Here is a 13,438-nt window from a genome sequence, read left to right as displayed (position 1 = left end):
GTCCGAGACAATCGTCTTTGGCACTCCATGTAGTCGCAAGATTTCCCTATAAAAGAGATTTGCAACATGTGAAGCATCGTCTATCTTGTTGCATGGTATGAAATGTGCCGTTTTAGAGAATCGGTCCACAACAACAAACACAGAATCCTTTCCATTTCTAGTTCTAGGCAAACCAAGGACAAAATCCATGCTAATATACTCCCATGGGAGATATGGAATTGGACGGGGCATATAAAGTCCATGAGATTAAGCTTTAGACTTAGCTTTGCGACATGTAGAGCATCGAGTGGTGAAGCGTGAGACGTCGCAGAACATCTTGGGCCAAAAATAGTTCTTGGAGAGCGTAGCAAATGTCTTGTTGCGTCCAAAGTGTCCCATTAGTCCTCCTCCATGAGATTCTTGCAAAAGCAACAAACAAAGAGAAGACTCGGGGATGCAAAGTTTGTTAGCTCTCATAAGATAATCATCTTTGATGTAATAGCGTTCCCAAGATGTATGCGTCAAACACTTGGCATAAGGAATAGCAAAAGTAGGATCATGCGCATACAAGTCTTTTATGTGCTCAAAACCAATGACATTCAATTCAAGTTGAGTAATAAGCATGCATATACGGGAAAGCGCATCCGCCACAACATTTTCCTTACCTTTAATATACTTGATGACATAAGGAAATGACTCAATGAACTCACTCCACTTATCATGACGCTTGTTCAACTTGGTTTGACCCTTAAGATATTTAAGCGTTTCATGGTCGGTATGGATGACAAATTCATGAGGGCGAAGATAATGTTCCCATTCACGCAAAACTCGCACTAAAACATATAGCTCTTTGTCATACATGGGGTAATTGAGTTGCGCTCCGGAGAGTTTCTCACTAAAGTATGCTATGGGGCGCTTCTCTTGCGTTAACACACTTCCTATGCCATTACCGCTAGCATCGCAATGAATTTCAAAGGGTTTGTCAAAGTTGGGTAATGGAAGCACGGGAGTATGAGTAAGCAAATTCTTAAGCTCATTGAATGCGCTATCTTGAGATGGTCCCCAAACAAAGGGTGCATTCTTCTTACTCAAAGCATGTAAAGGAGATGCAATAGTGCTAAAGTCCTTCACAAATCTACGGTAGAAACCGGCTAAACCAAGGAAACTACGCACTTGTTGCAAGTTGGTTGGTTGGGGCCAAGTTTTAATAGCATTGATCTTAGATTCGTCAAATGAACACCCTTAGAAGACACAACAAAGCCCAAGAAAACAAGCTTATCAACACCGAAAAGGCATTTGTCCATATTAGCATAAAAGCGCTCTTTCTTGAGGGTTTGCAAAACGATTCTAAGGTGGGTGGCATGATCTTTGAGAGATTTGCTAAACACAAGAATATCATCAAAGTAGACCACAACAAATACACCAATATAGGGCCGAAGAACAAAATGCATGAGTCGCATAAAGGTACCGGGTGCTTCGGATAAACCCATTGGCATAACAAGCCATTCATATAAGCCAAACTTGGTCTTAAATGCGGTTTTCCATTCATCACCTTCTTGGATGCGTATTTGATAGTAGCCACTTTTAAGGTCAATTTTAGAGAAAATGGTGGCTCCGCTAAGTTCATCAAGCATGTCATCTAGGCATGGAATAGGGTAACGATAACGCACGATAATAGCATTGATAGGACGACAATCGGATTACATGCGATACGTACCATCTTTCTTGGGAACAAGGATGACCCGGACGGCACAAGGGCTCAAACTTTCTCATACATGGCCGTTGTCGATGAGTTGTTGTACTTGCCGTTGGATCTCCTTAGTTTCCTTGGGGTTGACGTGGTAGGGAGCCTTGTTTGGAAGTGGTGCTCCGGGGATTAGGTCGATGCGGTGCTCGATGCCTCGTAGTGGAGGTAGTCCCGGAGGTAGCTCATCGGGGAAAACTTCTTGGAATTCCTGCAATAGAGAAGATAACACTAAAGGTAGATTGTGAGAGGTGTTATCTTTTGGTGCCTCGTCTTTGCACAATAGGACGTAGTGCATTACACTTGATGGGTTCTCACACACTTCTCTCATCTCATGTTTGGTGGCAAATAGGACTAAGTTCTTCTTGTCGCTCATCGTGGAGGCACTCAATTTGGGCTTATGGCGCTCACTCTCTTTTTGGTGGTTCGCTCTTTCACTATTCTCTCCACGATGGGTGGCTTGCTTGTCGGCGATCACTTATCTTGGAGACATAGGTCATAGCACATACTCCTTTCTTTCATCTTGAAGCTATAGTGGTTTGTACGCCCATTGTGGGTGACACCTCGGTCAAATTGCCATGGCCGTCCAAGAAGGAGGTGGCACACGGTCATCGGAATGACATCACACTCCAAAGTGTCTTCGTAAGCTCCGATCTTGAAAGAAACTTGTAACCTATGCTCGACTTGGATAGTGCTGGAGTCGCTTAGCCATTGAACCTTGTGGGGGTGCGGGTGCTTCATCTTGACCAATTGGAGCTTGGAGCATAATTCTTCACTTGCGAGGTTATGACAACTCCCTCCATCGATGATGACCTTGACGGACCTTCCATTGATACCGGCCTTGGTGTGGAAGATATGGCATCGTTGGTCTTCGTCTTGTTGATGCTGAAGAGTCAAGACCTTGGAGACAACGAGAGCGGGGCTCGAATCTTCGTCACAAAAGACTTGATCATCTTCATCGTCGTTCACTTGCCGGTGCATGGCCACTTGGTCAAGGGCTTCCATTTCTCCTTCACTCATGGAGTCATAGGTTCCGTCGTCATTGAGGATCATGGTACACTTGTTTGTACACTCGAAAGACTTGTGGCCTCGGCCGCCGCAAGTGAAGCATTTGAAAGAACTTGTCTTGATGGTCTCATCGGTTGGTGTAGATGGTGATGAAGCTCTCGACTTGAAGTTGCTTGCAGTAGGAGGACGACTTAAGGTTGTCAAAGTTTTCTTGTAACTTGACTTGTCGCTGTTGCTTGTAGATGGCTTGGTTGAGGTAGAAGGTGTTGGACTCGTTGAAGCTTGATCATTGGAGGAGCCATAGGACTTGGATGAGTACTTGGCATACTTGAAGTCATCTTGCACTTGACGTTCCGCTTTGGTAGCTTGGTGCACTAGCTCGATGAGGTTCGAGTATGGTTGGAAGTCGGCGATCTTCTTGATAGGATGGTTGAGTCCATTCAAGAAACGTGCCATAGTTTGCTCATCATCTTCCGTGACATTGGCTCGTATCATGGCAATCTCCATTTCCTTGTAGTACTCTTCAACGCTCTTGGTTCCTTGCTTGAGGAGTTGGAGTTTCTTTAAGAGGTCACGGTTGTAGTAGGTAGGCACGAAACGTGCTCTCATGAAATCCTTCATTTGTGCCCAAGTTGTGATGGGTGGTTCACCTTTTGCCGCTCGGCGCTCAATGACTTGTTCCCACCAAATGAGGACGTAGTCTTGGAACTCAAGGGATGCCATCGCGATCTTCTTCTCTTCTTCATAGTTGGGCGAAGGGGTACATGGGCCTCGGGCCCTTACACTGTGCACAGACAGGGGAGGCCGGATGTCCGGGCGTCGGACGGATGTCCGGGCCTTCGCGAGGTGCCGGATGTCCGGGCTGGCGCCGAATGTCCGGGCGGTCGGGGCTGGCCTTGACGCTCTCTGGATAGACGGGGTCCAAATGTCCGGGCGGTGGGCCGGATGTCCGGAGGCTCGGGACGGGCCGGATGTCCGGGCTCGGGGTCCGGATGTCCGGGCTGGCGAGGTCGGCCTCGGTGCTCTCTGGATAGAGGGTGCAGGATTTTCGGGCCTCGGGCCGGATTTCCGGGCTGGAGCCGGATGTCCGGGGCCTGTAGGTGCCTGTCGGGTGGACGACTGCTGTGGACGATACTCCAAGGGCCAGATGTCCGGGGTAGAGGCCGGATGTCCGGGGCCTGGAAGCTGTTCTTGACTCCTTCCGTTGGTTCTCTTCATCCGTGAACTTGAGGACTTGTCCGTCTTCACGTGCATCTTCGGGAGGGTCCTCTTGATACCTAATCATGCACAACATCTCGGACTTAGGTAGTAGCCATGTCTCGAGTGGATCATATGTGATATCACTAAGGAAGGAAGTCACCTCGGTCTCGAGAGCTCTAGCTCGTGCTCGTGTCATCGGTCCTCTTGGCACTTGATGAGAGGATGGTAGGTCCATGGGGATGACCATAGGATGCTCTGCATCAACACAGGTCGAGAAGCTTGCGGAGGCGGGGAGATCGGGTACAAGGTGAGAATCTCTATAAACACGTGTTCGCCGTCGTCTTGGCAGGCCTTGCCTCTCACCGCTCCATTGCCAGGGCCTCCATCTTCCTAGATCCCGCCGTTCCGTGATGAATATATCCCTTGTCTCCGAACGCTGCAGTTTGTGGTACACTCACAATTCCAAACGATAGGGTACATGTTCTAGATATGTATAATTCAGATCTCTGTGTTCTATCAATCTTATTAAGATGTTTTGTATCCTTACAGGATATCATAATTGCAAGTAAGAGTTGAAGGAAACCATGTTCCAGCGGATAAAAGTCCACATAAGCTGGACTGATGTTGTTATTCTGATCTTGGTTTTGTTTCTGCAGGCTTGACAGATTAACTCCTTGGTGTACCATATAGGCAAGGGACGTAGGTAGTTGTCTTCCAAATTCTGACGGTTACTCTGGGTTTCAAGGCTTGTTCGGTGTGGCATGGTGCTCCTAAGTCCTGCAATGGATGCACATGTATCATTCTGTACTGGGTACGTTCTTGGCATCTGGTTGTGCTTTTGCTCTATGGTAAATGAAAGGCCAAAGAAATAAAGAAAACGTTTGTCTAGCTCTTTGTCTTAGGCATGATTGTGATCAGATGTTCTTGCTTCCTTCAAACACCCTTTTGTTGAATGATTCTGCACAAATGTGAGGTCATATGTGTTAAATATGTGCATTCTTTTAGGTAATATCCAAATGAAACCGACAAAAGTACTGGAGTATTTTATGTATTTGGTAAATAAAAGTGCCATGCCAAAAGATGTCTTGTCTTACCAAGATTGTTGAAGGAAAAAACATCTTCTGATTTCTTGAAACTATCTTTTAGTATTTTTTTCGAGAAAACCCATGAGAGCGTGCGTTTCATTGCATTGTAAAGAGGGAGAGTTTGGTTACATTCCTCCTAGGAGGCTAATTACAGAGACCGGACTAGTGGACATCCCAAGTCTGGGGGGTAACGGCTTTGAGCCCTAGCGCGCCCGCATTTGCCCAAAGGGCAGCTTCTTCCTTGATCTTCGCTACGATGGTGTTCATAGATGGGCGCGCTCCGTTGAAGATGCAGTCATTGCGGTGTTTCCATATCATCCATGGGACGAGGAGGGTCACGGTACCGAGGCCTTTGCGCATGGGCGCAGGGGTGGAGTGTCGCGCCGATTGCCACCAGTCTAGAAGCGAAGGCTCGTCGTCAGGTGGGGTGCAGGGGATCCGCAGCCAGCTTAGCGTCTCGTGCCAGGTTTGCCGGGCCAAGGGGCATGCGAGGATGAGATGGTGCATGGTTTCAGGCGCCTGGTCGCATAGGGGGCACCGTGCGGGGTGTTGCAGCCCACGGCGAGCAAGCCTGTCGGCGGTCCAACATCTGTCGAGGTGGGCGAGCCAGTGGAAGAAGCGGACGCGCGGCGGTGCCCAGTGTTTCCAGGTGAGCTTCCAGGCGGCGCAGGTCGTGGAGCCGGCGAAAGTGGCCGTGTAGGCCGACTTGGCCGAGTAGACGCCGTTCGCGCTCCATCTCCAGATGAGGTGATCGGGCTCGGCAGAGAGGGTCGTGCCCGCGATCCTGTGCCAAAGCTGGAGGTATTGCCCGATCTTGTGGATGCCAACCGTGCCCTGGATATCTCGCGCCCGACGATTGTCCGCCAACCCATCTGCAACAGTCCGGAGTTTGCGACAGCGTTTGGGGATGCACGCGTATAGGAGCGGGGCGATCTCGCGGACGGACCGCCCGCCGATCCATCGGTCCTCCCAGAAGAGGGCGTGTGTGCCGCTTCCGAGCTGCATGGTAGTGGAGGCGAAGAAGAACGCGCGCTCCTCAGCATCGAATTGGAGGTCGAGGCCTGCCCATGCCTTGGTAGTGTCCGTGCGGCTGAACCATAGCCACCGCGTGCGCAGCGCGAGGCTGGTGCGCGCGAGGTCGCGGACGCCAAGGCCACCAAGAGGGATCGGGCGGGCAACTCGCTGCCAGTTGACGTGGCAGTGTCCATTGTTTGCCTCCGTGCGCCCGGCCCAGAGGAAGCCACGTTGGATCTTCTCGAGCGCCTTGATGGTCTTCTTGGGGGGGGGGCCAGAGCCAGCAGCTGGTGGATGGGGATCACGCTGAGGATGGCTTTCACAAACGCGAGGCGCCCAGCCTTGTTCATGAGGTGTGCCTTCCAGCATGGGAGCATGCCGTCTGTTTTGTCGACGACGGGCTGAAGCTGGGCTGCGGATGGTCGGCGTAGCGTGAGGGGGATGCCCAGGTAGGTGATGGGCAGCTCGACGATGGGGCAGCCGAGCGAATCGACCACATGCGCGGCCTCGTCCACGCCGGCGCGGATCAGCGTGGCCATGCTCTTGGCGAAGTTGACCCGTAGTCCTGAGGCGCGCCCAAAAAGTTACGGGATGCTCTTGACGGCAGTGACATCGCTTAGGGTGGGGTGGCAGAAGAGGATCATGTCATCCGCGTAGAGGGAGACGGATGGCATCGGTCGCCGAGGGTGAAGGCGCTGCAGGATACCCAACTCGGTTGCGCGGTGGAGAAGGCATCCAAGCGTGTCGACGGCGAGTACGAAGAGCTGGGGCGAAAGGGGGTCGCCCTGGCGGAACCCACATCGGTGCCAGATAGCAGGGCTTGGCTCTCCGTTAATAAGCACTATGGTGCTTGCCGAAGAGAAGAGGATGGCAAGCCAGTCGAGGAACCTGGAGCCGAAGCCGTATCGGCGAAGGGCATCGAACAGGAATGGCCATCTGACCGAGTCGAAGGCGCGCGCCAGGTCGAGCTTCAGGAGCACGCGTGGGGCGCCGAGCTGGTGCAGCAGACGAGCCGACTGCCGGACGAGGATGAAATTGTCATGCAGACTGCGTCCGGGGATGAAGGCGTTCTGGCTTGTGCTGACAAGAGTGTTGAGCTTGGGCGCGAGGCGCAGCGACAGGACTTTGGCGAAGATCTTGGCGAGCAAGTGAATGAGGCTAATGGGCCTGAAGTCGCCGAGGGCGTGGGCGTTGGCGCGCTTGGGCAGCAAGGTGAGAAGCGCCTGGTTGAGGCAGCTGAAGCCGCGGCCTCGCAGCGCGTAGAGCTGACAGAAGACGTCGACGAAGTCCTGCCGAACGGTGGGCCAACATGCGCGTAAGAATTCAGCCGTGAAGCCGTCAGGGCCCGGGGCTTTGCGCGCGGGGAGCCGTTTGACCGCCTGCCAGATCTCCTCGGCGTCGAACGGGGCATCCAGGTCCTCCAGATTGGCGGGGGTGATGAGGTCCGTGAGGTCGAGCGCGCAGTCCCGGGGCGCCTCCGTGCCCAAATCACGTCGAAGTGGGCGTAGGCAGCCGCGGCCATCTCCGCGGGGTCGGTGACCACGCTTTCACCGACAAGGAGGCTATGGATCCTGTTCTTTTGGCGCCTATACGTGCATTGCCGATGAAAGAACGAAGTGTTGGCATCACCGTCCTTGAGAGTGGCGAGGCGGGCACGTTGCTGGGCAATGGTGCGCTCGAGGGAGGCAAGGCCAAGATATGACGCCTTGATTTGCCGGCGCAGCCAATCCTCGTGCGGGGATAGGGCGCGGTGGTCCTGTGCTGCATCAAGCCGGAGGAGGAGCTCCCTGGAGATCGCCAGCTTGAGCCGTACGTTGCCAACTGTCTTCGAACTCCAGCTTGTGAGCATGCGCGCCATGGCCTTCATGCGAAGCATGAGCCGCCTGAATGGGTCCGGGTCATGGACGGAGTGCCAGGCAGCTGTGACGATGTCCTGGAAGCCATCCAACCGGATCCAGAATTCCTCAAAGTGGAATCACCGGTGGGTGGGTGGCATCGGGGCGCAGTCGAGAAGCAAGGGACTGTGGTCCGACACGACGGAGGCGAGGCAGCGAAGAGGGCACTCCCCATGGAGCTCTTCCCAGTCAGCCGTGCAAAGGACACGGTCTAGGTGAACGAGGATCGGGGGCGACTGCTCGTTGGACCACGTGTACCGACGTCCGTTGAGGTAGATCTCCTTGAGCGCGAGGTCATCGAGGATGCGCCGGAAGCGACCCATCATGCGGCGGTTCAGGTGGCCATTGTTCTTGTCTTCATCTCGAAGTATGAGATTGAAGTCGCCACACACCATTCATGGTCCAGGGCAGTCTACGCGAATGTCGCGCAGCTCTTGCAGGAATGCTATTTTGTCGGCGTCCAGTTGGGGTCCGTAGACCACGGTGAGCCACCAGGGCGTGCGAGCGCTCGATGGGTGAGAAACCTTGGCTGTAATGGCATTTGCCGTGAAAAGAGGATCGGTGATGGACACCTCATGGCTCTTCCACGCAAGCATGATTCCGCCGCGAGTGCCAAGCGCGGGAAGGTACACGTAGTCGTCGAAATCCGAGCCAAGGGTAAGGACAGTCGACGAGCAAATCAAAGTCATCTTCGTTTCCTGGAGGCAGACAATAGAGACATTTGCGGTAACAACGAGCGAACGGACGGCGGTGCGGCGAGCGCGCGCGTTGAGGCCGCGCACGTTCCAAATGAGCATCTTGGGGTTGTGATCCATTGAGGAGAGGTCTATGATGTGGCGCGCGGCGTGGCTATGCCTTAATGGGGCTGCCCGCGACCATCATGGTGATCGGCGCGATGGTGGGATCCGCGGGGAGCTCGCGATGAACCAGAGCGGCGATGGCCGACAGGACGGACAGGGGAATGGTCGCCGTGAAGAGACCCTCATACGCCTGCATCTCCGCTGCGGTGATCCTCTGATCAATTCCGACAATGCCGAGGGTGCGCAGAATGTGGATCTGGGCGCGCCTCTCAGCTGTCGGCGGCGCGGCCGTCTTGCGGGCGGTGGACGTGGCCGATCTCCCGCGCCTTGGGGTGAAGTTGAGCGGGGTCCGTCGCTGGCGCCGACCAGGGATTGGAAGGGCGGCGTCAATCTGCCTGATTGCGGCGGCAAGGAAGTCACCCAGGGTCCAGGCCGCAGGCGCCGTGACGCGCGGTCGGGAACGGCGCATGGTGATCTGTTAGTATATAAAAGTGACATAATAATATCAATAATATTTAGCGATAATCTTCATAATGAGTTACAGACTGTCTTGGGGTATTCTGAAATAATAATATCAGTAATGTTGTAGGATGTTTTCTAATAGCAATTGTTGTACGTATATTATAACTGAAAGATTCTAAGATAGTGAATATTTCTTTTCATAGATAATATTTTGTAGTTATATAATATTTCATTGGTATTTTCATTCTTCTGTCCGTTTTGCAGATTGTGGAGGTTTTAAAATTAATTATTTGATGGATTGGCTTTTGATACCTTGTTTCTATATCATCTTCTAGATAGCCAAAATGAATCGCTCCGCAGACTAGCGGATCCACTAAATTGGGGCACTGGATGCTAATTTCCAAGGCAACACCAATATGAGCATAAGGACCATCAAATGTATCATGTATGATTTGTTCAAGGAATACTGGACTATCCTCTCCGCGGAAAGGACTATCAGAGGTTTCATGTTGCATTGCTGCTAGACGGCAAGTCGGACCAATTGTTGAGATTTATGTGAATAACCATTCTGGTAATTAAGAAGTTCACGCAGAGGGTGACAAAAGGGTTGGGTCAAAATAAGTTACATGTATTACTAATTAGATGATTGATCATAGCAAAAAAATGGATCCGGGTGTTCAGATTCCATGGAGGTTATTCTTTTTAATGGGCAACATGAAAAGCTAGAAAGGATGAAAGGTATTGCAAACCAAGGTTGATTCCAGGATCTTCAAGTGTCTTAATTTGTATAATTTACCTTTTTTAATGGGCAACATGAAAAGATAGAAAGGATGAAGCATGATGAATTTGTCTAAACAAGGAACGTGAGGTGTTATCCATGGTGGAGGTGACCTAACATGAGGCTGGATTATCCTTTTTGTAATTAGCTAATCCTCCATACCAAGCAATCTTCTTCAGAAGATCAACACTTGCCCGAAATATTTTAGTTAGACCCCATGAGTGGTTGTTCTGCCTTATATATGTGTGCAACACGTCAGATGCAAAATAATTCAATCAACTAAAGCAATCAATTTATGCACGGGATCATATGCCAACACATCTACAAACGTCCCTGGTAAATACTGGAGCCATCACCTCCACAAACCCGTGTGAGCTGCAACCTCCACACACAGAATGGCCTCCTATTGATTGAAGAGTAAGAGTAGAGGAAGATTAGCTATACCTGGTACGGCTCTACGAACTGTTCGAGTCGTCATCGGCGTCGGCCTCATCCGGAGCCTCCATGGCCACATGTCTGTGAAGCTCGTGTACACCATCCTGCTCATGTCCAGGCTTGACAAAGGGGTGGATGTCGATTTGGGGAGAGGATGACTCGGCCACGACGCGGTAGAGGCACGCGAAGGACCAGTCACTGCTGGCAGCGGAGTCATAGTCCACGTGGCCTGCGGCCGCGACGTCGGCGAGGACAAGGCGATCACAGCCAAGCGCAGCCGCGAGATTAAACAAATTTTCCTTATCCTATATAAATAAATTAAAATGTTTCAATAAATTTCAGATGACTGCTTATATATATGAACATTATAGTTGGTTTTTTGCTCCGAGAGAAATGCAAAATCCCTCAACCTTTTTTCCAAATGCACGGCAGAACCATTGCCCATTCATTTAGGAGAAGCAAAACGCAATAACAAGGCTATGTATAAGAGACTGGAAAGTGACTTTACTATATCAAGTTCCATCAGCATGACAACCAACACAATCGTTCTACAAAGTAATATAGCATATAACCACCTCCAGGATTTTAGATTGAATTGTATAAATCTGTATAAACCCACTTTTTGCACACATGATGTTTGAGAATGTGTATAATTATTTAAAACTGAAAACAAAACATGTAACCCGATCCATTCTAAACACTAAAGAAGTTGCACTTCCTGCTTGCAGCGTGTAAAATGTTGCATTTGAATGTCTGTTTGTTGGAACTACATAGTTATGCCATATCATTCTTTCATAAAGTTACCCTAATAGGTGAGAGCATCAATGAGATTTTGTTGATATATCACGAATTGGTTTAGAATATTATATGTTTTTGAGATATAATGCTTGTGGTAAGACATCAAAGAAATATTTAGAATTGCCGATGAAGGTATTCTGGAACAATGATGTACTAAACAAATATGTCTGAGTTGGTTGAATAGTACGGTTTATTTTCGTCCCACCACTTTCAACCGTTTTTTTCGTTGGTTTTTTTCGTCTCCCCTCCCACCACCACTCTCCAAGTTGGTTTATTTTCCTCTTCATTTTTTAGCAAAGCAGCACTTTCCTAACGTACAAAAAATCACGGACTAAGCTTTCCTAATTTATCCAAATCAATCGATCTCTCTTATTAATGCAATTTATTTTAGGAAACAAATAACAGATTTTCTGGAAACAAATAAAAAGTTTTCTGGAAACAAATAAAAAGTTTTCTGGAAACAAATAAACCTCATCATGAAAGCATTTATGTACCTATTTAATTTGTTATCTGTTTCGTGATTTTTTGTCATTTTTTCGTCACACCAACACCCTCGTCCACGGTCTTCATTTTTTCTGGAGTAGAGATGTCTCATTACGTAGGTCTTTGTTCGTTTCTCCCACCTCCACCGATCGATCTGTCCTTCGATGCCCTCGCACGACCACCTCCCCTCCGTTTTTTTGGCCCAACCAGTCTCCAGTCTAGCCTACTCAACAGCATGAACCGGAAAAACCAGCCCACCCCTTCGGTTCCTCCTCCCCTCTTGTACGCCTCACATGTGCAGAACCATCTAGGGCAAAACCACACGCGCACATGCCACCGCCACCGCCGCCCATCCTCTCCCCCCGGCCCTCCATCTCCAGCCAAGTCCTCTCTTTCGTGCCAGGGGCCTCCTCTAGTTTGATGCATCATCGTGGGACGAGTCGTGGCGACGGTGACAGCGGCCGGCATGCTGTGGGGCTACCTGGTGGGGGCGGCAGTGCTTGACCGCTCGTGGCATGTGCTTGCGACAGCCGCTAATGGTAGAGCACAAGACCTGCAGTGGGTAACCATCTGCAAGATCAACATGATCGTTCACGTGGTCGTCGCTGTCGCGAGATTCATTATCAAGATCCATGTCGGCTCATCTAACTCTGGCTTCACCCTCCTCCCGTTCCTCTTCGAATTCGTGTGTTGATTGAACCAGAAATTAAGTTTGTCTATTTCTGAACACCTAATATTTATCTCTTGAGTTCACGTGCAATGCAATATTTTATTTATGAGTTCTGAACCTGAATTTTGTGCATACAGCTGCATACTTGCATATACTGTAGTGAACCACGCACATTACTGGGAGAGGAGGGGAAGGAGAGGATGCATCCCGAAGACAGAGGCCGAGAAGCTTGCGGAGGCGGGGAGATCGGGTACAAGGTGAGAATCTCTATAAACCCGTGTTCGCCGTCGTCTTGGCAGGCCTTGCCTCTCACCGCTCCATCCCCAGGGCCTCCATCTTCCTAGATCCCGCCGTTCCGTGACGAACATATCCCTTGACGCCGAACGCTGCAGTTTGTGGTACACTCACAATTCCAAACGATAGGGTACATGTTCTGGATATGTATAATTCATATCTCCGTGTTCAATCAATCTTATTAAGATGTTTTGTATCCTTACAGGATATCATAATTGCAAGTAATAGTTGAAGGAAACCATGTTCCAGCGGATAAAAGTCTACATAAGCTGGACTGATGTTGTTATTCCAGTCTTGATTTTGTTTCTGCTGGCTTGACAGATTAACTCCTTGGTGTACCATATAGGCAAGGGACGTAGGTAGTTGTCTTCCAAATTCTGACAGTTACTCTGGGTTTTAAGGCTTGTTCGGTGTGGCATGGTGCTACTAACTCCTGCAATGGATGCACATGTATCATTCTGTACTGGGTACGTTCTTGGCATCTGGTTGTGCTTTTGCTCTATGGTAAATGAAAGGCCAAAGAAAGAAAGAAAATGTTTGTCTAGCTCTTTGTCTTAGGCATGATTTACAGATGTTCTTGCTTCCTTCAAACACAATATTGTTGAATGATTCTGCACAAATGTGAGGTCATATATGTTAAATATGTGCATTCTTTTAGGTAATATCCAAATGAAACCAACAAAAGTACCGGAGTATTTTATGTCTTTGGTAAATAAAAGTACCATGCCAAAATATGTCTTGTCTTACGAAGATTGTTGAAGGAAAAAGCATCTTCTGATTTCTTGAAACCATC

At 49.8% G+C, this 13,438-nt stretch overlaps 1 protein-coding gene and 1 long non-coding RNA gene across 3 annotated transcripts; one reads left to right on the top strand and one right to left on the bottom strand.

The window, feature by feature from the left end:
• Positions 1-8,524: 8,524 nt before the first annotated feature.
• On the bottom strand, positions 8,525-10,554 carry LOC123124518 (uncharacterized). The gene is made up of 2 exons (XM_044545118.1): positions 10,410-10,554; positions 8,525-9,200 (listed from the first exon to the last, which is right to left on the bottom strand). The coding sequence occupies exon 2, from the start codon at positions 9,192-9,194 to the stop codon at positions 8,775-8,777; it is 420 nt and encodes a 139-aa protein (XP_044401053.1). The 5' UTR covers positions 9,195-9,200; positions 10,410-10,554; the 3' UTR covers positions 8,525-8,774.
• A 1,398-nt stretch (positions 10,555-11,952) lies between these two features.
• Positions 11,953-13,156, top strand: LOC123124517 (uncharacterized). 2 transcript variants are annotated; one of them, XR_006461119.1, is made up of 4 exons: positions 11,953-12,315; positions 12,489-12,608; positions 12,679-12,775; positions 12,851-13,156. It is a non-coding gene; the product is annotated as an uncharacterized lncRNA (long non-coding RNA). The 2 variants fall into 2 exon arrangements; XR_006461118.1 differs by having other exon boundaries at positions 11,953-12,608.
• Positions 13,157-13,438: the final 282 nt, after the last annotated feature.

This window comes from Triticum aestivum, chromosome 5D, assembly GCF_018294505.1.
Source record: "Triticum aestivum cultivar Chinese Spring chromosome 5D, IWGSC CS RefSeq v2.1, whole genome shotgun sequence".
Taxonomy (NCBI): domain Eukaryota; kingdom Viridiplantae; phylum Streptophyta; class Magnoliopsida; order Poales; family Poaceae; genus Triticum; species Triticum aestivum.
The sequence above is the reverse complement of the archived record's forward strand: the minus strand, read 5'-3'. Positions and strand labels throughout refer to the sequence as shown.